The following is a 25,540-nucleotide window of genomic DNA, read 5'->3' on the forward strand; positions in this document are numbered from 1 at the left end:
GATTTCTTCCTAATACAATTGGATATGCCTGGGAAATGGGTGTCTTGACTTCCTAGTACTTGAGGGGAGTTTCCTTGCTGGCAATTTTCACTGACACCAAAGAGTGTGCGCCTCCCTTGCTGCCAACCCCTTTCTTGCTCTTCTTCCACATGAAGGGAAGTCACTTAACAGTTATGGAGAAGAGTCTATACTGCAGGAGGGGCACAGTACTTTGAGGCCTTAGATCCTAGAGGGCACTTCCTTTTTGGCTGGTGGTGCAGCAAGTAGCTCCAAAGCCAGATCTTTGAGGAGCCCTTGCTCTTAGGGAACGAGCTGAAGACCTCGGGGCAATACGGTAAAAATAAGGGGCCCAATCTGCCAGATACTCAAGTAGCATCCCAGGTCTCCCTGGAACTTTCCAACCACAGAAAGCTTAGGACAGGTGGGAGGTGGTATATTGGCTTCTTCCCAAGCCCCCTTCTCTGCCACCACCACAGGCTGCCTCTTGAGATTGAAGGTGGTTTTGACTGTTAGAGCCACTTAGCAGGGAAAATCTCTGCAGATGGGATGGCACAATAGGGAGGTAGAGCTGGTGCTGGGGACAGTGACTGCGTGTGGTTGGCTCCTCTGAGCCTCAGGTTTCCCAGCTCCGGAGGAACCATGGCCAGGAATCTGAGCAATGGGCCAGAGAAGCCATGGTAAGGAGGCCTCGTGGTCTCTGGTGTCTGTGTCCTCCAGGTGTAGGTCGTTAGGTGGGGAGGCCCAGCGTCTCTATTCCCTTGCAGATCCTGAACAAGTACGACTCGTGGATTTCCTTCCTGAGCAGCGTGCGGTACTGGATGGCCTTCAACGTAGAGCGGGCCTGCCAGTCCTACTTTGGTTGCGTGCAGTGTATTAGCGGGCCCTTGGGCATGTACCGCAACAGTCTGCTCCAGCAGTTCCTGGAGGACTGGTACCATCAGAAGTTCCTAGGCAGCAAGTGCAGCTTCGGGGATGACCGGCACCTCACCAACCGAGTCCTGAGCCTTGGCTACCGAACTAAGTATACCGCACGCTCCAAATGCCTCACAGAGACCCCCACTAAATACCTCCGGTGGCTCAACCAGCAAACCCGCTGGAGCAAGTCTTACTTCCGGGAGTGGCTCTACAACTCTCTGTGGTTCCATAAGCATCACCTCTGGATGACCTACGAGTCAGTGGTCACGGGTTTCTTCCCCTTCTTCCTCATTGCCACCGTCATACAGCTTTTCTACCGTGGCCGCATCTGGAACATTCTCCTCTTCCTGCTGACGGTGCAGCTGGTGGGCATCATCAAGGCCACCTACGCCTGCTTCCTTCGGGGCAATGCAGAGATGATCTTTATGTCCCTCTACTCCCTCCTCTATATGTCCAGCCTTCTGCCAGCCAAGATCTTTGCCATTGCTACCATCAACAAGTCTGGCTGGGGCACCTCTGGCCGAAAAACCATCGTGGTGAACTTCATTGGCCTCATCCCTGTGTCCATCTGGGTGGCAGTTCTCCTGGGAGGGCTGGCCTACACAGCTTATTGCCAGGACCTGTTCAGTGAGACGGAGCTAGCCTTTCTTGTCTCTGGAGCCATCCTGTATGGCTGCTACTGGGTGGCCCTCCTCATGCTGTATCTGGCCATCATTGCCCGGCGATGTGGGAAGAAGCCAGAGCAGTATAGCTTGGCTTTTGCTGAGGTGTGACATGACCCCCAAGCAGAGCGGGTAAAGTGCAATGGGTAAGGGAGGGAAGGGGAACAGAAGAAAAGATGGGGTGGGAGGGAGGAGGGAGTGCTGTGTTTTAGTCTCTTAATGGTCCAAAGGACAAATCTAAAATGCAAAGAATGGTGACGTGTGGCCTGGAAGCTCTGCTTAGAGGAGGCAGCACTGATCCCCAGGTGCAGGGCAGGAGCAGCTTCTGTTTCCAGGCTACCTGTCTGCTTGCATCTGCACATAGGCAGTAGCCTCCCCCTGGGCTCCAGAGGGCACTCAGAAGTGTGCTAAGCCAAGTAAGTCCCATTTAGTGGCAGCTTGTGATAGGTACCTGAATGATGGCAACCTGTGGAAAGAGGTTCTCCCAGCCTATCTGAACACAACCAGAGGTGGCAGGAGAATTTCTACTGAGCAAGCTGGGCTGGTTAGTGTATGTTACCCCTACCCCACCCCTAAGTAGTCATCAATGCAATAAGATTGTGCCTGAGATACAAGGCCCAGAAGCCTGATCTTTGGACATCAGAAAACAGGGTCTAGGAATGGTGCTTTATGTGAGATACTCCACTCCACATCAACATTCCAGGGATGAACCAAACCAGCAGGGAGTTAGCACTGAACTGCTTTTAAAAGTGTACACTGAAAAGGAAAGTTTGCCAGGAGGAACAAAGAGATTGTGGTGGTGCTAAAGGAGGCCATAAGCTATATGGAGGCCTTGGGTGTTCCACCTGAAAATTGCTCAGACGTCTAGATGGGCTCTTAAGCTTCAGTGATCTCTGCTGGGGAGATAAAAAGATTAAGCCCCAACATGTTCAGAAAAGAAGTGAAGTCTTGGTATTTTAACCTGTATACTCTGAATTCCTCTCAAATTCAGCTCTGATCTGAGGCTAAAACACTCACTTCACTTTCTTCAAAGGCACAGTTTTTGAGGTGTAACAGCAGTCACCTCTTCTACTGTTATCATCATGGGTAAGTTTTTCAAGGTAGCAACTGGGGCAGAGCCCAGGCTCTTATAGAACCCTCCACAGGAGGCAAGCCTGTTCTCGGAACATATGGGAACTATGAGGAGCCTCTGATCAAATTGGCTACAATCTTGTAGCTCCTTGGACAGATTCCTTGGCAGTCGGGTTAGCATGTGTGACGTTCAGGCTACTGTTCTTGACAATCATCTCCAATGGAAAGCTTTTCAGTGTTCCCAAAGTGAATTCTCAAATCCAAAATGGTTATCATCTTTAAGACCATCCATTCTCCTCAGTGGCTTCTCCAGGAAATTCTTAGAGCCAAGTTGTGACAGTCACTGCATTGCTTGCTTCTTTCCAGAAACCAAACTGGGAGATGGAATTGGTTCCTGCATCCTAAGGTTCTTGCTTTCTCTCTCACGTCTTCTAAGGCTGTTTTCCCTCTGCTGCTTTTGGGGAATGAGGGGAAGCCACATTCCAGTGACTTGCAATCCATGCTGTTCTCAGCTTTTAAGTTTAAAACCTGGGATCCTTAGAGGTTGCTTGCTTGCCCTCCAAATGTCATTGCTGAGGGGCCAGCTAGCCCGTGCAGAACCAGCACTAACATGGACAGCAGCAGAGAGGGCAAGCCTCTAGTGTACCGAGGTGCTTCCTACAAAGACGCAAAGTGTGCTCTGAGCCACAGATGGGCAAACTCTGGTGCTTTCCTTCATCTCCCATGAACTCAAGGGTTTTCCAGGTGTAGCCAACAGTTGCCACATCACACAGACTTTGAGTTTCTGCTAAGACTGGTGGTTGACATAGGACCCAACCCATGAAAGCTGGAAGGCAGCAAGCATTTGCTAAGGCAGCTGCTCCAGGCAATCGTTCTGCTGGCCAAGAAGTAAACTATTTTGAGCATTAGAATGGAGGAAATCCGGTCAACCAAGTTCACTAAGGGCTTTTCTTCAGCATTTACTTGAAGATTAATGTACGATGACAGGCTCTCCTGGCTGTCCTACCATCAGCTCTGCCTTGCACTCTGGTCAACTTTCCTCAAATCAAAAATAGGCAGGTACAAGTAGTGGGCTCACAACGTTTGACCTCGATTGGTTTTTCTAAGTTATTTTGTGTATTTTTCAGCAGCAAAACCAAACTGGGTCTTCAGCTTTATTCCCGTTTCTGGCAAGGGAAGAGCCTTTATACAATTGGACGCATTTTGGTTTTTCCTCACTGAGAATTCTAATCCTCTTTTGTATTGTTTTTACAATAATTTGTAAACATATTTATTTTTACCTGTTTTTTTTTTTTTTAACTTTTCAGATCAAGTTTTTTATACTGCACTTATTTGTCAAAATAAAGATTCTCACATATGCTGGTTATCTCTGAACTACTACTTTGTACTTAATGAAAGCCTAGCTCTTTATTCCAGTTTCAAAAGAGGGACTTCTTAAAATAGAGTTTTGTTGGAGGGACTCAAGACTGGGCAACATGTCCATTCTGGTAACTGTATACTCATGGGGGCTTCACTTTCAGTGTAGAGGGTCTTTGGTGAAATAACTGGCAGATGAATGAGCCCTTGCTAAGGCCAAAAACCAAAGCTTGTTTCCTCTTGGAGCAAAAGTGTTTTAGCTGACAAGATATAAAAGACTCTGGCCACGCTAGAACAAAAGCAGAGTAAACTTCCTTCCCTATCGTCAATCAAACAGGTAATAAGAGTGACACCAGCAGCCCTCTCATCCCATTTATTAAAGAAACAGTAAGAAAAGATACAATGCAAGAAAACCACCAACCATCCTTTCACATCAGGCTGAACAAAGCACAGTGATTTATTCCCTTCATTCCCCCACCCCCACCCCAATTCCCATATTCCCATCCACATCAGTTTAAATTTTTGAGGTTCTTTGATTGGGAGTACCAGTAAGGAGGGAGTTGGATGAGCAGAGCCTTAAATCTGGCCACCTCTAAGTCCCAGGAAAAGAGAGGTGCAGGCCCAGTCAGTCAAGCAGAAACTGCATTCGGTGTGTCTTTGAAGTGGTTGTCCATCTCCCTGTTCTGTGTTCAAGCCCCCAGGGAAAGGTATGGCAGTAGAGGATGACCAGGTCCAAGCTGCCCAGGTCAGAGCTATAGAAGCATGATCTGTTCACCAACACCACATTTCTAGAGAGCAGTGAGCTGATTCTCCAATGGTGAGCAGGGGACTACATGTGAACTGGGACCTGCAGGCCAATGTATCCCTGAGGAAAAGTCCACAAGAACAATTCAAGAAACTAGTAAGAAACAATGGGCAGAAAGCTGCGGGACGAAAGCACAGCAGGCTTCTGGGAGCTGGAGATCCTTTTTCTCAAGGCCAGGATTATTCCCACCTGCCACAGTTCACATGCCACAAATAACATCTCACCTTCAGTCAAGAAAAACGCAGAAGAAAAAGATGGCTCATTTGAACTTGAGCCCCAGCTATGTTCTTCAGACTGTAGCTCCACAACTACCCTTTTACCTAAGAGACAGCCCCTGCCAAGAACCACAGTGCCTAGAAACCAAGGTGGTCCTGGAGGGAAAATGGTGTTTAAGGGGGTAACATTCCATTTGGGTATATTGCAGCCATTGGACCCCCTGGTCTCGGGAAAGCAGCTGGGTTTGTGCCAGGGAGGCTCCCCACTCTGGGAAATGGGACCAAACTCTTGCCTGCAGGGCCATTCATCCTTGGAAAGGAAGCTGGGTTGAGACCCAGGGTCCCAGTTGGCCTTGCAAAAGGAGCTGGGTTGATACCCACAGGGCCTGCTGGAGAAGAGCCCAGGTGCCCAGCAGCTGACCTGGGGAAAGCAACTTGACCAGAGCCTAATGGGCCAGTAGACCTTGGGAAGGTAGCTGGACTTGGACCCTGCAGGCCAGCGGCCCTTGGGAAGTTAGCTGGGTTGGGGCCAAGTGGCCCAGAGGCTCTTGGGAAAACTGTTGGATTTGAGCCCTGGAGGCCAGCAGACCTTTGGAAGGTAGCTGGGTTTGATGCCAATGGGCCAGAAGATTGAGGGAAGGCAGATGAACCCACTCCCCTGGGAAACGGATTGGCATTTACCCCCATGGGGCCACTTGGCCTTGAGAAATGAGCCGAATTAGGGCCTATGGGGACAGGAGCCCTTGACATGGGAGATGGGTGTGGCCCTGTAAGGCCAATTCCCCGAGAGCCAGGACCTGAGTTTGGGCCCATGGGGGCAGGTACTCTTGCCATGGAGGATGGGCTTGGGCCCATGTTTCCAGAAGCCTGTGAGAAAGAAGCTGAATTTGCTCCTAAAAGACCTGCTGCTCTGAGAATGGGGGCAAGATCGAGGCCTTGAGGTCCAGCCATTCTTAAGTTAAGACCAGATCCTGTGCCCAAGAGGCCACCTGCTCTGGCATCTATATTAGGGCTTGGGCCCAGGCCACTTGGTCTTGGGTTGGGCCCAAGGCCTGGGCCTGTAAACACACCTGACCTGGGGGCAGGGTTTGACCCTAAAAAGCCTGATCTCAGATTGGGGTTTGATCCTGGGCCCAGGCCAACTGGCCTAGGATTGGGAGGACCATTCCCAGAGCTCAACACAACACCTGCTCTCAGGTTAGGTCCAGATCCGGGGCCCATGGGACCACCACTTCTGGGGTCAGGACCTGCTCCCAGGAGACCACCTGCTCTTGGATTGGACATAGGACCTGATCCTGGGAGACCCCCTAACCTGGGGTTAGACAGAGGCCCTGGGCCTGGAAGACCCCCTGTCCTAGGGTTTACCACAGGGCCTGGGCCCGGGGCTGGCCCCAAGAGGCCAGCAGGCCTTGGGAAAGAAACTGCACCTGTGCCAGTGGGATTCATCCCTCTTGGAAAAGAAGCCATGCTTGGGTCACGAGTACCAGCTGGGAAAGGTGCTGGATTTGAAGCCAATGAGCCCGATGAAGCTGGAAAAGGAGACGGGTTCCTTGGAAATGGGGCCAGATTTCCACCAAGAGAACCGGCTGCCATAAGGAAGGGATCTGAGTTCACACCCAGTGGGTGGCCTGTGTTCAGAACAGGACCTCCCTGTGGTCCCAGGGAACCGTTGAGCCGTCCTCGAGGTGGCAGTGGAGCACGAGTCCAAGGAGTTGGCCGCTCTCTAGGGAAAATCCGAGGTTCTTTCATACTTTCTTGGGGACGTTGGTGATAATGGGCTTGGGACGGATTTTGAAAAGGATCTTGTTTTTGATGAGTGCTGTCACCAGATACTGGGTGCCAGTCTCACGGCGAAGCTCATCACAGTCCCGATCCCCAGGAGTGTGTTTGACAAGGACTGCAAAAGGTTTCTCCAGGTGGATGATTTTCCCATACAGGATATGATGCCCCACGATCAGCACAGGGATTCCCTTTGGCAGAACAAGAACAAGATTCCTGAGGTTCAGGGCAAGGCCATAACACTCAGGTGCCTCCTAAAGCTGCTCTTGGCAGGCTATGCTGGCACCTCCACTCCCTGGTCTAGCTCTGCCATTGTTGAGCAGCCACACTGGACCACCCACCCATGTGCTCTTTTTACTCTTTCTAGCCCCACATAAGAGTATTTCCACTTTCAGAAATGTGAGCTTTCCAGATTCCCCAAAATTAAATTTCCCTGCTACTGTAGAGGTAGGGGGAGAACAAGCAGAGAGCATCGCAGATTAGCTAGACCCTGAATAACAAACCTGAGGCAGTCCTCACTCTGGGTCCTGGGAGCACCACCTTGGTGTAGCTTGCTTTCCTGAGGCATTAGGCAGGGAAAGAAAAGCCCCCTCACCTCAGTGGTGTAATGTAGGTCTCCCAGGAGGTTTCCAGCTAATCCAGTGCTGTAGCGAGCCTCGATCTCCCCCTGTAGCTCCATCAGCACCCATTCTGCCAGGCCTCCAGCCCTCGCACTGCAAGCAAAGGGCTGGCGGTTACAATATTTTTGAGGGGTGAAGGATGAATAGTGTCCTACACCACCATTCAAGGTCCAAAGGACCTCTTTGTTGGACATAAATTCTTGGGAAATTGGGCAGTGCTAGGCACTGAACTAGAGATGAGAATGCAAGGATTTGTGCAAGATGCACCTAAGGACCCTGATTCTTCCAGAAACATCTCACACCTCTATAGCCCACATCATTTCAAGCCAAATTTTAAAATCTCAAAATGTGCTCACCTGGAAATAACAATTTGCACCATGAGCTTTCTGTCTTTAAAATATCAAGTGAAAACAAGCTGTAGAGAAAAAAGAAAAAGAGATTTATATAATGACAACTAATTTTTTTTTTTTCCCTAAGACGGAGTCTTGCACTGTCGCCCGGGCTGGAGTGCAGTGGTGCAATCTCAGCTCACTGCAGCCTTCGTCTCCTGGGTTCAATCGATTCTCCTGCCTCAGCCTCCCGAGTCACTGGGATTACAGGTACCTACCACCACGCCCAGCTAAATTTTTGTATTTTTAGTGGAGATGGGGTTTTACCATGTTGGCCAGGCTGGTCTTGAACTCCTGACTACGTGATCTGCCCGCCTTGGCCTCCCCAAAGTGCTGGAATTACAGGTGTGAGACACCATGCCCAGCTGACAACTAACATTTATTACTGTGTGCTTTTCTAAGTGGTTTAGATACATTTTATCTTGTTCCTCTAACAATGCCATAAATGGAAGTATTCTTTAACCGATACTGTACACGAGATAAGGTTGCTTAAGATCACCAGTGGTCAACTGTATGTGCAAAAGTAATCAAGATCACATAGCTACTAAGACAAAGATGATATGAACCTAAGACATAGACTGCAAAGACCATACTCTTGATCACTATGCTAACGTGCCTTTCTCAAGGATTTTTTTTTAAGATAGAGTCTCTCTTTGTCACCAGATCTGGAGTGCAGTGGCACTATCTCATCTTGCTGTAACCTCTGCCTCCCAGGTTCAAGCAATTCTCCTGCCTCAGCCTCCTGAGCTGGGACTACAGGCAGGCGCCACCGTGCCCAGCCAGTTTTTGTAATTTTAGTAGAGATAGGGTTTCACCATGTTGGCCAGAATGGTCTTGATATCTTGACCTCATGATCCTATCGCCTCGGCCTCCCAAAGTGCTGGGATTACAGGTGTGAGCCACCACGCCCAGTCTCTTTTTTATCTTCTTTTGAGACAGGGTCCCACTCTGTCGCCCAGGCTGGAGTGCAGCAGAAAGATCACAGCTCACTGAAGCCTTTACTTCCTGGGCTTAAGTGATCCTCCCACCTTGGCTTCTCAAAGTGTTGGGATTACAGGCATGAGTCACTGTGCCCAGCCTAGGGTAGTCTATTTCCTACTATGTTTCTAAAAAAAAAAAGCCTATGGAATTTAAGATTTTACTTTTTCTTTGGTAATGATACGAGCTTCAAGTTTACCTCCTTGGTTATCAAGGTTCAAAGGGTCTCCCTTTAAAAATAAAGCCAAAGGGGCCAGGTGTGGTGGCTCAGGCCTATAATCCCAGCACTTTAGGAGGCTGAGGCGGTTGAATCACTTGAGGTCAGGAGTTTGAGACCAACCTGGCAAACACAGTGAAACCCAGTCTCTACTAAAAATACACAAATTAGCCAGGCATGGTGGCAGGCCCCAGTAATCCCAGCTACTCAGGAGGCTGAAGTAGAAGAATCGCCTGACCAGGCGCAGTGGCGTGTGCCTGTAGTCCCAGCTACCCAGGAGGCTGAGGTGGGAGGAGCACTTGAGCCCAGGAGTTCTGGGCTGTAGTGCACTATGCCAATTGGGTGTCCACACTAAGTTCGGCATCAATATGGTTACCTCCCGGGAGCAGGGGACCACCAGGTTGCCTAAGTAAGGGTGAATCGGCCCAGGTCCAAAACGGAGCAGGTCAAAAACTTTCATGCTGATCAGTAGTGGGATCGCACCTGTGAACAGCCACTGCACTCCAGCCTGGGTAACAGAGCGAGACCCCACCTCTTAAAAAAAAAAAAAATAGAATCGCCTGAATCCTGTGAGGCAAAGATTACAGTGAGCTGAGATTGCTCCACTCCACTCCACTCCACTCCACTCCACTCTGGGCATCAGTATCAGACTCTGTCTCAAAAATTAAAGCCAAAGAAACTGAAAAAATCCTCCAAACACCTTTAGTGAATGGTAAGCTGACTTCTGATGTGACTCTCATCAAAAGCTTTGACCACCTTTCACTTCGATATGAAAATATCCCAATACTTAGATAACAGACTTTAGCTGGGCACGGTGGCTCATGCCTGTAATCCCAGCAGTTTGGGAGGCCAAGGTAGGCGGATCACTTGAGGTCAAGAGTTCAAGACCAGCCTGGCCAACATGGCAAAACTCTATCTCTATGAAAAATACAAAAAATTAGCTGGGTGTGGTGCCTGTAGTCCCAGCTACTCGGGAGACTGAGGCATGAGAATCACTGGAACCTGGGAGACGGGGGTTGTAGTGAGCCAAGATCACACCACTGCACTCCAACCTGGGAAACAGAGCAAGACACTGTCTTCTCCCCACCCCACCCACCAAAACAAAAAAGACAATACCTTTTCATTTTATGTAACAGCAGCACCACCTGGTGGCAAATCTGGAGTACTTTACAAGAACGGGACATTTTTGCCTAAAGACAATTGGGTTCATTTTCTAGGAAGGATAGATTCATGGGTGTTTGAAGGGATATGGGACAAAATTACAGCTTCTGGCAAGTCCTATCAATGTCTATATGGAGTTTAGTAGAAGGTTATTAGTTCAATGTTTACCAACTATAGTATGGAAAGTTAACAGGTGTTATAATTGTGCTCAAGCTCAGCAAACACCTGATTAAAATGTTAAACAGATTTTTGTGTGTTTTTTTTGAGATGGAGTCTCACTCTGTCACCCAGGCTGGAATGCAGTGGCATGATCTCAGCTCACCAAAACCTCTGCCTCCCGGGTTCAAGCGATTCTCCTGCCTCAGCCTGAGTACCTGGGATTACAGGCACCTGCCACCACGCCCGGATAATTTTTGTATTTTTAGTAGAGACAGGGTTTCACTACATTGGCCAGGCTGGTCTTGAACTCCTGACGTGAGGTGATCCGCCTGCCCTGGCCTCCCAAAGTACTGGAATTACAGGAGTGAGCCACTGCACCCAGCTGGTTTCTTGGATCCTCCTGCTTCAGCCTCCCAAAGTGGTGGGATTACAGGTGTGAACCACTGTGCTAGGTTGAGATTTCTTTATTGGTATGTCAATCTTCCTTTTGGATCTCCAGGGAAAAGTATTTTGCCAACACCCTTATAGTATGGCTCTATTCCTAAAGCACCACATACTTTGGGAACATGAAATTGGTCAACTCACTAGACTTTTTAAATTCAAATATAAGTAGCAAACTAATACATTTTGAATTTTTGCTGTGCACATATATTGCTGGTTTCTCATTCAACCATTTTAACAAGTTTATGACATAGGTATTTATTCCTATTTTGCAGATGAGGCTACTGAGGCATACACAGATTGTTACTTGCTTGTATGTTGGACACACACAGCTGCTATGAGACAGAGTAGAAATCTAGGCCATCTGACTATCTACACTCATAATCACTACGCAATTCTGCCTTCCCAAAGGTAAAAAAAAAAAAAAGTATTAATGAGAATGAAAAGGAATCAAGGCCTCCAGCAGGCATCGAGTACATGCAAGAACTGGTCAGAAGGGCAATATGTAACTAAGAGAGCATTCTTGAACTGAGTCAGACTTTCTGCACCAGCACAGGTTGTGGGACCACTGGAGAAGGGGTAGTACACAAGCTCAGAACCCAAAGATAAGAGGCCCCACCGCTACCATCAACAGAACTAAGAGCACTTTAAAAATCCTTTAATAAGGTTTCTTGAAGGATAACAATTTAAAATCAGAAGGCCTAAATTCAGCTCTCCTTTAAGTGCAGAGCTCTTTATTGTATAGTAAGAAACAAGTCCCAAGTCTCTTTTTTTTTTTTTTTTTTTTTTGAGACGGAGTTTTGCTCTCGTTACCCAGGCTGGAGTGCAATGGCGCGATCTCGGCTCACCGCAACCTCCGCCTCCCGGGTTCAGGCAATTCTCCTGCCTCAGCCTCCTGAGTAGCTGGGATTACAGGCACGCGCCACCATGCCCAGCTAATTTTTTTGTATTAGTAGAGACGGGGTTTCACAATGTTGACCAGGATGGTCTCGATCTCTTGACCTCGTGATCCACCCGCCTCGGCCTCCCAAAGTGCTGGGATTACAGGCTTGAGCCACCGCGCCCGGCCCCAAGTCTCTTTATGACTATGACACCTAGATTATGTCCTATTAAACTATTGCAAAGATCAAATATAACATATGCTAAGGTGCTTTAAAGACTCCAAGGTTCTATTGAGATAAGCTTAATTTTTTAGACAGTGGGATAAGAAAATCAGCAATTTGATCCACCATTTTGACTATAATTTAAGGAGGGGTATATTTTAGCCATGAATCAAAAAAGGCTCAATAACGCACACAAGACTGAGAAGGGGTTCTTGCAAATATGTTTTTGATGATGACGCAGTATATTTTCCTGGATGGGTATAAGTGACAGGAAAATACAGGTTTTTTTTTTTTTTTTAATTTTAAATTCTTCGAGCACAAATCTTCCAGAATACAGGTGGTTTTAGAGAAGCAATAAGGTGTTCACTTAGGTACATGGTACATTCTAGGAAGATCAAGGCAGGGAAGGAGGCAGAGGCCTACTTCCTGACAACCAAAATCAATCGTTAAGCGCTGTGACCACGTGCCTGAGAAAAAGAGAATGCAGTAATATTTTCAATGCATTCTCCATTTCCTGGACAGTCTTCTGTTAGAACAGGAATTCAGAATAGTGGTGTGGAAAACACATTTGGTTGCTGGGGTAGCACAGTTGTACTTGCATACCAATCCCCCGTGCTTCAATGAGAACGCACACCTTTACACACTGATGTAAGGAGGCTCTGCCTGTGTACAACTATGGCATCACCAGACATCTAGCAATGCTCCTGCAAATAGTTCTGTGGTCCACAGCCTCACCATCTTATCGCCACACACTGTCAGACTAGTAAAAACTTGTTTTATACTAAACCTATTGGGATGCTGCAGATGCATGTAGAAATTAAGTTCAAGCCCAGTTTCTAAGAGTTTAGTTCACAGGAACCTGTGGACAGCTCTGGCTACAGTTAGTTAATTTATAAACATGCAAGTGTTTTACTAGTCAGGAATGTAGAGGAGGGCATCCCTTAAATAAATTTTAAAATTCTACTTTAGCACCTTAAAATATCCTGTAACACCTGACTTTCATTATTTCTTTACTTGCTCCTTGAGATTCTACTCTATGCAACTGTTTGTAGGGTCATATTAGGTAGTGATCCCTGAGTACTTCCCTGAGGACACAACTGATGGAGGTGGCAGGGAGTATGTATTTCATTCAGAGTGGAGTTGATTAAAAAGCATGTGAGGCCGGGTGTCATGGCTCACACCTGTAATCCTAGCACTCTGAGAGGCCAAGGCGAGTGGATCATGAGGTCAGGAGATAGAGACCATCCTGGCTAAAACGGTGAAACCCCATCTCTACTAAAAATACAAAAAAATTACCCAGGCATGGTGGCACACGCCTGTAGTCCCAGCTACTCGGAGGCTGAGGCAAGAGAATCGCTTGAACCCAGGAGGCAGAGGTTGCAGTGAGCCGAAACTGCGTCACTGCACAGCAGCCTGGGCGACAGAGTGAGAATGTCTCAAAAAAAAAAGCGTGGCCGGGCGCGGTGGCTCACGCCTGTAATCCCATCACTTTGGGAGACCAAAGCGGGGGGATCACGAGGTCAAGAGATTGAGACCATCCTGGTCAACATGGTGAAACCCCGTCTCTACTAAAAATACAAAAAATTAGCTGGGCATGGTGGCGCCTGCCTGTAATCCCAGCTACTCAGGAGGCTGAGGCAGGAGAATTGCCTGAAACCAGGAGGCGGAGGTTGCAGTGAGCTGAGATCACGCCATTGCACTCCAGCCTGGACAACAAGAGCGAAACTCTGTCTCAAAAAAAAAAAAAAAAAAAAAAAAAAAAGCATATGAGAAAATGCAGCCCAATGTGCCCCTACCCCCTTGAAAGTAGACTGAGTAGGAACAAGAGTTGAAGTAGTAGTATAATACAAATAAAACCCTATTAGTAATAACAAATGTAACAGTGAAAAATTCTCTGTATAAGAAAAATACGTCTAAGTCTTCAGTCTCAATTCATTCCAGCAACACTGAAAGACAACTAGAGCAATTTCTAGTTGTTTGTTGTAAGGTTTAGAAATCACAGCTCTATCAAGAGCATCTGAAGGCACAGTTTGATGAATACACTATATATGAAGACAAGAACTGAAAGGGAGTCAGTGGCAGGGCTCTCCCAGCAACTTTTTTTTTGAGACAGAGTCTTGCTCTGTCTCCCAGGCTGGAGTGCTGTGGCATCTCAGCTCACTGCAATCTCTGCCTCCCAGCTTCAAGCGATTCTCCTGCCTCAGCCTCCAGAGTAGCTGGGAATACAGGCGTCTTGCCACTATGCCTGGCTAATTTTTGTATTTTTAGTAGAGACAGGGTTTTACCATGTTGGCCAGGCTGGTCTCGAACTCCTGACCTCAAGTGATCCACCCACCTTGGCCTCCGAAGTGCTGGGATTACAGGCATGACCCACCATGCTGACCAACTCTGTCTTAAGAGCTGAGTCCAGTACCACATTTGGCTAGGACTAACATGTTTCCAGTTAGGAACAATAATTCCAGGTCGACAAGGCTAACTTTAGAGCCAGGGAGAGACTTTTGTGATGCAGCTTTTCAAAAAGATTATTTAAATTAATTATATTACAGCATGGTATCAGTCTCACAGGCCACAACTCATGTGTAGCCTTGGAGAGATAAGAAGGTATAAAGAAAACCAAATCTTTCCCTGCAATAAAATTATGTCCCCTGTCCCCAGTCTCATGAGAGGGGGAAAAAAGTTTTTCTACTTGATCTTTACAGGCCTTCATACAGCTAAATGAACTAAACGATACATAAATTCTGTATTCCTAAATTAGTCAAATGACTTTAGCTCAGGAAACTTTTTTTCCCTTAAAAAGGCGCAGCATTCAAAGAATCAATCCAGACTCACAATGGGAACCCTACCCAAAATCCAAAAGCTTTGGCTGGAATCAGACCAATCTGAGATACACCCTATTTAACCATCATTTGGCTTCTCTCTTCTGAAGTTAGTTAACTATTATCATAAAAAACCCCCAGGGTGCAGTAGCTCACACCTGCAATCCCATTCTGGGAGGCTGAGCAGGGAGATCATGAGGTCAGGAGTTCGAGACCAGCTTGACTAACAAGGTGAAACCCCGTCTCTACTAAAAATAGAAAAATTATCCCTGGTTCACTGCACTCAGTTAAAAAAAAAAAATTAGCCAGGCATAGTGGTGCACACCTATAATCCCAGCTACTCAAGAGGCTGAGGCAGGATAATTGCTTGAACCCGGGAGGCAGAGGCTGCAGTGAGATTGGGGCCACTGCACTCCAGCCTGGGCAACAGAGCAAAACTCCAACTAAAAAAAAAAAAAAAAACCCCGACAAATCAAAGTACCACCACAATTTCTTAAGAAAAGTCCGGGCAGAGCATTATCTTTATAATATAAAAGGCTTCATTTCTCACATAGCTAGCCTTTTTCCAACATTTATCTAGATCCTCTCATTTCACCCTAACACTCTATGATTTTAGCAGTCTTCTCACTCCTATTTCACAAACCAGGAAACAGGCTTAGAGGAGCTAATGTTAACTGGTCACACAACTAGTTAATCCTAGAGCTGGGATATGAACCCTAACCCCTCCACAATCCGGCCTCCTCTTGCAGTTCTCCTCACATAGTCCCCTCTTGTAAAGCACTTTTGCACAAGAACTGCTGCTGCTTTACAAATATTACCCTCATTCTCACAGCATCTCTTACAAAATGACAAGTAAGTAACCCCTGGGGAAGACCTTGTAACTTGCCACCAAAGTAACTATTGCCATCTGTGGGGCAGGCAGTTACAAACAAGTACTTGCTTTTTATCACATCCAATCAAGATGTTTTGGTTTTTGAAACTTTTAGAAAAATCTACTCAATGCCACCTCTAGTACACAGCTTTACCCTACACCTCTGCTCCTGAGTGTGACAGAAAATAAGTCATGAGACTAGAGGATGTTCTTTGTCAAGTATTCATTTTAATCTTCTATAAAATTTAATCCTTATCCTCTGGTCTCTGAATTGTTAAATATTAAATTGTTAAAAGATTACTGAGTTACAGAGAACAGAACAGCCTGAGCAATGATCCTCATAATCCTTCAAAATAAAATGTGGCAGAAGAAAGTGCTATGTATCCAATTAAACAAAACATAGGGCTTATAGCAAAAAAAGGGGCTTTAACTCAATGGTTTAACCTCACTACAAATAACTAAATTTTAATAACGCTAAACAATGTTTTAGAAATTGTTTCACTTCATATTTTCTTTTTTCTAAAGACAAGAAACCAAGGCTTTAAATTCCCAATCCTTAAACGTTCTTTTCTAAACTGGGGTGGAATCAATTATTCTAGAGTGCAAATATCCATAATTTTTAATTTTTTGCTAGGCCAACAGCTGGCATTTATTGAGCTGTTTTTTTTGTTTTAATCCCAGGGTGGATACTTTGTTTAGGGACACAGTGAAGCACTCATCATACAGACTTGGATTCTGTGATTTTGCCACCTAGCCCATATGTGACAGTGGGTTGTTTAACCTCACGTGTTTTCCTAACAATAAATTGGGCATAAACACCTATTTCAAAAGCTGTTGCAAAAATGAGGTACTGAAGATAACGTTTAGCAGTGTTTAAACACATGGTAAGCCTTCAGGGTCAAGCTATTGCTTTCCCAGAGGAAGGTGGCATTTTCTTAGTATTCATCCCACAGAATGTCTTAATACTACATTGTATCAGCATATGAATGTTTACAATGGACTAAAGCATTCTACGCCGCAGGTCACCAGAATAAAATTAAGTTTACAAAATGGGAGAATTCAAACATGGCAGTTGTGGTTCACCAAACTGCTTCAGGAATTAAGTTCTGGAAGGTCATTTCTGTAAATATGATGACTATGTCTCTATGTACCTTTCTACTAAGTGAACTCGGAATGCTTTACATACAACTGAATACAGATTATTTTTATTTGTAGTGTTATCGTGGTTTTGTGACTGAAGGGGACAGGTCTATATTTTTGAAGGGGATCTTGTCTCTTGAAAGGCTTATGTTACTAAATCTAAAAAATCCTGTTTCTAAATGAGAAGCTTGCTCCCCTCCAAAAAGGGACTTATGGAGGATTGGTGTAATTGAATGCTTCCAAACTTCAGTGAAGAGTGTGTTCAAAAACGTGTGTGGATGCTATGCATACACGTGATACTTCCCATCACATTTTAGGATTCCCAGGTTGGAGGGAATCAATAACTGGTGTTTGTACCAATGGGTGGAAAAGATGGCTTCAGTCGATCTGAGTTACTGCAGTTTTCTCCATCTTCTGCTACTCTGCAGTCCCATCCTTAGCTTGTCCTCCTCTTAATGCTACCGCCCCCTGTCTTTCCCCAAACCTCTTCCTTTCTAGCTCGGTGTGGGGTCTCCCTCTAAGCTCTTCCTCCCCCGCCCCCCAACCTTCTCCACCCACTCCCTCTCGGCCCCCACCGACCCTTTCTGCTAGAACTACAAACACTTCCTATTTCTAGTCCCACCCACTTTCTGGGACTTTTCAATCCGCTTCCCCACTATTCTCCACCCGCCTCCAAATTAAAAGCTGTTTAACCCCTTTTCCTGCCTCCCCGGGAAACTATTCATTAAACCGCCTTCCTCCACCCCACCCCACCGGAGTGATCTTCCAAATCGTTCATCCTTCTCCCAAAAGATTACCCTTTAAACGTCTTTTCTCTACCACCCTCCTTCTCTAAATTGTTCCCGGTTCTCAATAACTTGGCTCTTCCAGAACCCCACCCCACTAGTCTCTCGGCTTCCCACCCACAAAAGAGCCTGGAATCACTCTCCAACCACTCTTCCAATTAGCTCTCCCAGAAGCCTCCCCGCTCCACGATTACAAATGTTCCTTGGAACAAAATCTCACGGTCCTACCCCCCACCCCGAAGTCCCCTTTCTGCTATTCCCGCTACTTCCTAGGTTCCAGTTCTACTCCGCTCCCGCAAGCACAGCGGGCTGGGCTCCCTCCCAACCCCGGGAAGATCCCCTTCCCGCACGTACCTCGAGGTTCCGGCCCGCGCCGCCCCCTCTCCGTCCTCAGCCCGCGCTCGGCCACACTTTCCGCCCTTCTCCCGCTCCGCCCTGCTCGCTCCCTTCCTTCCCTCGGCCTTCGGTCTCCACACCGCTCCCTTCCCCCACGCTCCCGGCCCTCCCACTCCGGGGGCCCCTTCGGGCTCGCCCCCACCTCCGCACCGCCCTCCCGCCGCCCTCCCCCTTCCCGGCTACCCCTCCCCCGCCCGCGCTCCCCGCCCCTCGGCTCGCCATTCTTCTCCCCAAGCCGCGCGCCCCGCCCGGCCCCGGCTCCCTAGCTTCCGGCTCCCTCGCGCCCTCGCCCCCATCCCCAGCTCGGCCTTCGCTCCCCAAGGCCTCCCGTGCCCCCCGCCCGCGGCCTGACCTGCAATGGCGGCCGCCCAGCGCGGCGCCGCGCGGCCAACGGGCGACAACCGAACCTCCCGCCGCCGTCGCCGCCGCCGCGAGCACTGCCTGCGCACTTCCGGCTATGCGCCAGGACCACTTCCGGGGCAGAGCCTGAGAGCGCGCGCGCACGTGGGGCCAGGTCGGAGAGAGGTGAGCGCCGGGAAGGAGAGCGCGGGGCAGCTGGTAAGTTGGGGAAAGGGTGTGGGAAGCGGATGGGAGAGCTGGGAGTCTGACAGGGTGCGCCGGCCCAGGGTCGGCGAACTGCTGAGCTCCTTGCCCCGAGGGTCTTCTTGTACCCAGGCTGGGTGAGGGCTGCTCCGTAAACTGTGGGAGAGGGAAGGGGAGGCGAAGACTGCGCGCGCTTCAGACGCTCTTGTAGTCGGGCCGGGCCGAGCCTGGCCTGACAGAACGCGCCTGCTCTGTCTGCGGGTTCCTAACCTTGAAGCTAGACGAGTGAGGGGCGAACAAGACCCGGTCTCTATCCTCGCCCAGTTTGTGTGTTGGCGGGCGTGGGGGATAGGGTAAGTGACAGACGTCAGACCAGGCAGCCAGAGTAAGTCAAGCACTATTGCTTTTTCCTCGAGAGGAGCTCGGTTCTGCCTGCCCCATCAGCCCCACTGTCACTACCTCGTTTAGGCCAATAGAGTTGAGGAGAGATGCTTGCTAAAATGCAGATTCCTAGGCCCCCCGCCGAGATTGGAATTCTGGAGCTATGGCTTAGGACCGTTATTGTTTTTTTGTTGAAGCTTCATTATTCAAACCATCCTGAGCTTCCGAAGATTGAACGATTCTTGTGGGGGGCATTGTTAGTAGATGAACTATAGGAGATGCAGTTGGAGCCTTCCTTCCAGAACAGTGATAGTAAGGAACCGAATACTGTATGTGACATACTGCAGTTGACATTGAACAATAACGACTCTTTTTTCCCTCCATAGGAATGGGTGAATTTAAGGTCCATCGAGTACGTTTCTTTAATTATGTTCCATCAGCAATCCGCTGTGTGGCTTACAATAACCACTCAAACAGATTGGCTGTTTCACGAACAGATGGCACTGTAGAAATTTATAACTTGTCAGCAAACTACTTTCAAGAGAAAGTAAGTCATTTGGGAGTCTGATACGGTGTTTTGATGTTAATTTCTTCTGAAGTTCAAGAAACTTGTATGTATTTTATAATCAGACTAATAGACTGACTTCCTAGCCCCTCTGAAGTTGCTTAGAATTACCGAACTTCTGAGATCTGTCTGACTGGTTGGATTACAGTGTTGATTAGAAGGGTCCTACCTAGAAATGTGTCATCTCATTGCCTATCATTGGAAACAGGTTTGCTGGATCTTTTGGCTGCAAGAAGGGAAATTGTTGGTCTATCAGTCTCACCACCATTGTAGCTTTGGTAAGCAACATTTCCTGCTGGGAGTATCAGTACCCGTTCATTGTCAATTCAGAAAAAAATGATAACATATTTTAATATCAGAAACTTTTTGGTGACATGATGGCAGGAAGATGGATTCCAAAGTTGATCTGTCTGAGAGAACGTAGACCTACCTGCCTACATTTGGGAGTAAAGGAGATTTAAAATTAGGTAATATGTCCTTTGGGTGTATGTAGAGGGCTGTTAGTCCTTTTTCACTCCCCCTCCAAGAGCAGTGACCAGTGATTTTCTTCAGCTACAACAACTTAGTTCATATTGCATAACTATTGTGTACTGGGCACTGTGACATAAATGAATAGATGGGCAAATGAGTGAATTCAGTCCCTAGCAGCCTGGCGTTTGGAATTTAGGTATTCTGTAAATGTTTCTCAGTGAATGAGTGGCACTAAGACAAACGTTAGAAGCCGTACCTTTACAGAATTCAAAGACCCGTGGGAGAAAGATAAGTATACCGTTTCCAACCTGTAAAATAAATATGATAAACTGTAGCACGACATAGAACCTTAGTGGAGAATTGCCTTCCCTGAGAGGTAGGTTTAGGGTTTAGGAAATGTGGAAAGGGATGACTTACTGAGTTCACTCCTGAAGAACTAACAATTTAAAAATTACAGGCCCACCACAAATAGGTTACATTCTGTGGTATGAAGAACATGCACTGGTGTGTGCCTATTGCATCTGGTGGTTTCCTTTCTTTTTCTTTGTTTTTCGAGATGGAGTCTCGCTCTGTCACCAGGCTGGAGTGCAGTGGCGCAATCTCTGCCTGCCGTCCAAGTTCAAGTGATTTCTCCTGCCTCAGCCTCCCGAGTCGCTGGGATTACAGGCATGCACCACCACACCTGGCTAATTTTTGTATTTTTAGTAAAGACGAGGTTTCAACACGTTGAACAGGCTGGTCTCGAACTCCTGACCTCAAGTGATCCGCCTGCCTCAGCCTCCCAAAGTGCTGGGATTACAGGCATGAGCCACTGTGCCAGGCTGATTTTCTTTCTTTTTCTTGTTCTTTTTTGTTTTTGTTGTTTTTTTACAGCCATGGCTATATTGTGATTTTTCTGTTTGTCATTTTTAACAGCTATGACTATATAATTGGTGTGTTTGTTTAATGTCTTTCTTCCATGCTGTACTTCCAGTTTTATGAGAATAGGAACCATGTCAGTGATATTCACATCTGCATTCCTATCACTTATCAAGTGCCTCGTACAAAGCCACTTCTTAGTTAATGTTTGGTGAATGGATAAGTCAACCATTCCTTGCCTAGTGTTTCTTATTTTCTTTTCTCTTTCATCTGTTTTCTTTATTCTTCAACAATTAATTAACTCAGGCTAGTTTTCTGCTTTCCCTGTATTTCTTTTCATGCTAGTTAAGATTGCTTAGCTCTGTCGGTGAGTCTCAGAGCAAGAAAATATTAGTATGTTTAAGTCAAAAGAGGCTGGGTGTAGTGGCTGTCACTGGTAACCCCAGTACTTTTGGAAGCCAGGGCAGGCAGATCACTTGAGCCCAGGAGTGCAAGACCAACCTGGGCAACATAGTGACCAGCCCATCTTTACAAAAAATAAATAAATTAGGTAGGTATGGTGTCATACGCCCATAGTTCCACCTACTTGGGGGTTGAGGCGGAAGGATCGCTTGATCCCAGGAGGCTGAGCCTGCAGTGAGCTGCGATCGCACCACTGCACTCTAGTCTGGGTGACAAAGTGAGACCCTGTCTCAAAAAAAAGTGAGAAGAATATAAGCAAGGAGTAAGGAGACCTTCATTCTTCTCATGCCATCGACTTTGGCACGTTTGACAACCCACTTAACCCATGTATCTTGGCCTTTTCAACTTGAAATAGGAAAAATTAAACCTACTTAGGCCCTTTGTTGTCAAGCAGGTCTAAGAATCAGTTGCCTTGGTAGATGTGAAAACTTTTGGGCTGGGTACAGTGGCTCACGCCTGTAATAATCCCAGGACTTTGGGAGGCCAAGTCTCACTGCAGCCTCCTCTTCCCAGGCTCAAGCAATCCTCCCCTGCCTGCCTCTGTAGTAGCTGGGACTCATAAGCATGTGCCAACATACCTGGCTACTTTTTATATTTTTTGTAGAGATACTGTCTCGCTCTGTCACCCAGGCTGGAGTGCAGTTCAGACCTTTTCTGCTGAAAATGTTTTGCTGAACTAATTCTAGTAAAAGAAACAGATTTAACTCTATAAAAGTAAATAGAATTTGAGTGGAAAAAATGAAAATGTCAGTAGGCATGAGCTGATAGCACAAAACCCCACACTAGTTATTTATGGGAAAGTTATTTTTAACATGTTGCCTGTGACCACTAAGTGCCACTCCCTGATGAATTTGTGGGAATGCTGACAAGTTACGGTGTTTCTGCAGTTTTTCCCAGGTCATGAGTCTCGGGCTACAGAAGCTCTGTGTTGGGCAGAAGGACAGCGACTCTTTAGTGCTGGGCTCAATGGCGAGATTATCGAATATGACTTACAGGCGTTAAAAATCAAGTATGCTATGGATGCCTTTGGAGGACCTATTTGGAGCATGGCTGCCAGCCCCAGTGGCTCTCAACTTTTGGTTAGTAAGCGTCTATTGGTGATTCGAACCACAGTTTCTCTTGTGCCCACTCAAACTTTCTTCCCTGTGCTCATAACAGAGTAACAATGCATTATGGCATGTAGCAACCCCAACTACAAGATTGAAATTGGTACTGAAGATTAAAAAAATCCCCAGCATTCTTTTTGCTGCCAGTTTGGACCTTGTTGATTCATTTAAGAAATGAGAGGATTACATCAGTTCAACATTTCTCAAACTGTGTTCTGTGGAATTTGGAAATGTCGAGGTTTTTTTCTTTTGGTATGCTTTGTGTTTTATGATAAATTTCATTTCAGAAATACAGCATATTTAATCCTGCTGTAAATTCACAATGCACATTAGCATAGAAGAATTCTGAGAGTGCCTTTTGCAAGTTAACGTATGCGCCTGTGTTTCAGCACAGTGTGTCTCAAAAATGTGACCACACACCGAGACCCTTTCCATAATTACCATTATAATGGGTGCTTCCAGATCTTTAATTCTATGTGATGAGTCTGATTCTTTTTGATCTGCGCTAATTTGCACAATATCTTAAGGTGTTTCCATTTAGGTTATAGTGTTAATAGGTCTTTTATTCAGGCTAAGGGTCTCCAGCAGAAGTATTCTATGAAATCCTACTTCTAACCCATATATTCAGGAATGGGGCCACTAATTAGAACTCTTAATATCAGTCTGTTTATTGTCTAGGATATGAAGGCTACCGAGAATACACTATCAGTTTCTTGAGAACTAGTACTCTGTTTCTCTCACAAATGATTTTTCTCTTTCAGGGCAACAGATAACTTTAAGAAGGAAGATAGAATGAGAGAGAGTGTATGTGTTTGTGTTTGAGTATGTCTTTTTAGTCCTATTAAATGTTTACTATTTATCATTCTGTTTACTACCTCTTTTTCTCTGATAGATTGGCTGTGAAGATGGATCTGTGAAACTATTTCAAATTACCCCAGACAAAATCCAGTTTGAAAGAAATTTTGATCGGCAGAAAAGTAAGGATCATTTTTGGTGGGGTGGTGAATAGCCTTAATAAGAAGTTAGGTTTCTATGCCAGTGGGAATGGGCTATTTTCCCATGGATCCGGGTAATATTTTCTCTCTACTGAGTACAAGGAGGGTATATGCTAGAAGCCATCCCCAGCCCAGATTTTACCCCCGTGTAGCATAATTGTGACTGCTTAGTTAATATGGAAAACCAGAAATCCAAAAATGGAAACCTAGTGTTTCTGTGGAAGTCAGTTTGTTAGTTATCACTTAATTTCGTGGTGTTTTAACAAGCGTACACGTACATGAAGTCTTCAACTTTAATTTTGCCAGAGTCTCACTCTGTCACCCATGCTGCAGTGCAGTGGCGCGATCTTGGCTCACTGTAATCTCCACCTCCTGACTTCAAGTGATTCTGGTACCTCAGCCCCCCAAGTGGCTGGGATAGCAGGCATGTGCCATCATACCCCGTTGATTTTCGTATTTTAAGTAGAGACAAGATTTCACAGTGTTGGCCAGGCTGGTCTCGAACTCCTGGCCTCACTCAAGTGATCCATCCGCGTTGGTCTCCCAAAGTGCTGAGATTGTAGGCATGAGCCATTGGGCCTGGCCAGGGAACTGACTTAATCCTTTTGGTGCATTCAAGTTGAATGAGGGAGTTTTTAAACAATTGCCCATCCTTGGGCTCCACCTGGGCTGAATTGGCATTGACCCTCTAGAGCAGGGGTTGGCAGACTGTTTCTGTAAAGGACCAGCTTGTAAATATTTTAAGCTGTGCTGGCCCTACATTCTCTGTGAGCTCTATCGGTGTGCAAAAGTAGCCATAGACAATACTGAAACTAATGAGAATGGCTTTGCTCCAGTAAAACTTTATTTACAGAAACAGTCAGTGTTGTGGCCTGTAGGCCACAGTTTGGTGACTCATCTTCTAAAGAATAGCAACTGTCCTGTGTATTCTATGTCCATTATTAGTAATACTTATCCTCTGCTAATCAGATTCTTACTTCGTTTTTAATATATCTTGGGTATTTTGTTTTTGTTTTTGTTTTTGAGGCAGAGTCTTGCTCTGTCACCCAGGCTGGAGTGCAGTGGCGCAGTCTCGGCTCACTGCTGCCTCAGCGTCCTGAGTAGCTGGTACTATGGGCGCGTGCCACCATGCATGGCTGATTTTTGTATTTTTAGTGGAGACAGGGTTTCACCATGTTGGCCAGGCAGGTCTTGAACTTCTGACCTTATGATCCACCCGCCTTGGCCTCCCAAAGTGCTAACAGTGGCTCACCCAGCCTGGGTGTTCCTTTTTAATTCACGGGTAATACAATGCTTTTTAAAAATCTCATATATTTTTGCCAAGTATGAAATAGAAAAGGGGTATCTCAACCAGGTGTGATGACTCATACCTGTAATCCTAGCACTTTGTGAGGCTGAAGTGGGTGTATCACTTGAGGTCAGGAGTTCAAATCCAGCCTGGCCAACATGGTGAAGTCTCATAAAGATACAAAATACAAAAATTAGGCCAGGTGCCGTGGCTTATGCCTGTAATTCCAGCACTTTGTGAGACTCAGCTGGGCGGATCACAAGGTCAAGAGATCGAGACCATCCTGGCCAATATGGTGAAACCCTGTCTCTACTAAAAAATACAAAAATTAGCTGGGCGTGGTGAGGCACGCCTGTAGTCCCAGCTACTCAGGAGGCTGAGGCAGGAGAATTGCTTCAACCTGGGAGGCAGAGGTTACAGTGAGCTGAGATTGTGCCACTGTACTCCAGCATGGCACCTGGTGACAGAGCGAGACTCTGTCTCAAAAAAAAAAAATTAACTGAGCATGGTGGCAGGTGCCTCTAATCTCAGCTACTAGGGAGGCTGAGGCAGGAGAATCACTTGAATCCGGCAGGTGGAGATTGCAGTGAGCCGAGATTTGCCGTTACACTCCAGCTTGGGCAACGGAGGGAGACTCCATCTCAAAAAAAAAAAAAAAAAAAAAAAAGGTATCTTGTTTCCACTCTGTGGGTAACATTTTGGAACTAGTATTTTAGATCTTTCTGTATATTCACATAAAGAAATACACACAGTTCTTGCACTTGATCCACCACAGACATCTTTCTGTGTTATTCGTGCCAGCCTGCATGGCATTCCATTTTATGGAATGGAATTATTTAGCCTAATTTCTATTGCAATATATGTATATGTATGTTTTTTTCTTTCCTTTTTTCTTTCTTTTTTTTTTTGTAAACAGGGCCTCATTCTGTCCCCCAGTCTGGAGTACAGTGACATGATCATGGCTCACTGCAGCCTTCACCTCTAGGCTCAGG

The 25,540-nt window shown here is 46.5% G+C and overlaps 4 protein-coding genes across 13 annotated transcripts in view; 2 read left to right on the top strand and 2 right to left on the bottom strand.

Annotated features, from left to right (window-relative positions):
• Positions 1-17,875, top strand: part of HAS3 (hyaluronan synthase 3) — a 41,916-nt gene extending 24,041 nt beyond the window's left edge. For 6 of the 8 annotated variants that reach the window (XM_012437308.3, XM_021672546.2, XM_021672548.2 and 3 more), the window contains one exon: positions 765-4,022. In XM_012437308.3, the coding sequence (XP_012292731.1) occupies positions 765-1,688 (924 nt within the window). In that variant the 3' untranslated portion in view covers positions 1,689-4,022. Of the gene's footprint in view, positions 1-764; positions 4,023-7,900; positions 9,952-17,126 lie in introns of those variants that run through there. The other 2 variants (XM_064383231.1, XM_064383230.1) reach the window with 2 other exon arrangements.
• DERPC (DERPC proline and glycine rich nuclear protein) lies at positions 4,363-6,773 on the bottom strand. The gene has a single exon (XM_064383232.1). It carries the CDS (start codon positions 6,771-6,773, stop codon positions 5,199-5,201), a length of 1,575 nt encoding a protein of 524 aa, XP_064239302.1. The 3' UTR covers positions 4,363-5,198.
• On the bottom strand, positions 4,363-17,869 carry CHTF8 (chromosome transmission fidelity factor 8). Its single transcript, XM_012437323.3, has 4 exons — positions 17,838-17,869; positions 7,780-7,838; positions 7,399-7,516; positions 4,363-6,994 (listed from the first exon to the last, which is right to left on the bottom strand). Exons 2-4 carry the CDS (start codon positions 7,800-7,802, stop codon positions 6,770-6,772), a joined length of 366 nt encoding a protein of 121 aa, XP_012292746.1. The 5' UTR covers positions 7,803-7,838; positions 17,838-17,869; the 3' UTR covers positions 4,363-6,769.
• A 481-nt stretch (positions 17,876-18,356) lies between the features above and the next one.
• Positions 18,357-25,540, top strand: part of UTP4 (UTP4 small subunit processome component) — a 38,679-nt gene continuing 31,495 nt past the window's right edge. Inside the window, exons 1-4 of one of the 3 annotated variants that reach the window (XM_021672550.2) lie at positions 18,357-18,437; positions 19,190-19,350; positions 22,047-22,238; positions 23,158-23,242. In XM_021672550.2, coding sequence (XP_021528225.2) covers positions 19,192-19,350; positions 22,047-22,238; positions 23,158-23,242 — 436 coding nt within the window. In that variant the 5' untranslated portion in view covers positions 18,357-18,437; positions 19,190-19,191. Of the gene's footprint in view, positions 18,438-18,755; positions 18,776-19,189; positions 19,351-19,576; positions 19,647-22,046; positions 22,239-23,157; positions 23,243-25,540 lie in introns of those variants that run through there. The other 2 variants (XM_064383233.1, XM_064383234.1) reach the window with 2 other exon arrangements.

Source organism: Aotus nancymaae, unplaced genomic scaffold (genome assembly GCF_030222135.1).
Source record: "Aotus nancymaae isolate 86718 unplaced genomic scaffold, 86718_ANA_hifiasm-v0.15.2.pri h1tg000030l, whole genome shotgun sequence".
Classification (NCBI taxonomy): Eukaryota; Metazoa; Chordata; class Mammalia; order Primates; family Aotidae; genus Aotus; species Aotus nancymaae.

Bases quoted from the DNA above. Each gene is read 5' to 3' on its own strand.
- DERPC (XM_064383232.1), bottom strand. From the start codon at position 6,773: ATGAAAGAACCTCGGATTTTCCCTAGAGAGCGGCCAACTCCTTGGACT.
- CHTF8 (XM_012437323.3), bottom strand. From the start codon at position 7,802: ATGGTGCAAATTGTTATTTCCAG. The intron at 7,517-7,779 runs GTGAGCACATTT...CTTTGCTTGCAG, and splicing joins GTGCAAATTGTTATTTCCAG to TGCGAGGGCTGGAGGCCTGG. The intron at 6,995-7,398 runs GTGAGGGGGCTT...GTTCTGCCAAAG, and splicing joins ACCTACATTACACCACTGAG to GGAATCCCTGTGCTGATCGT.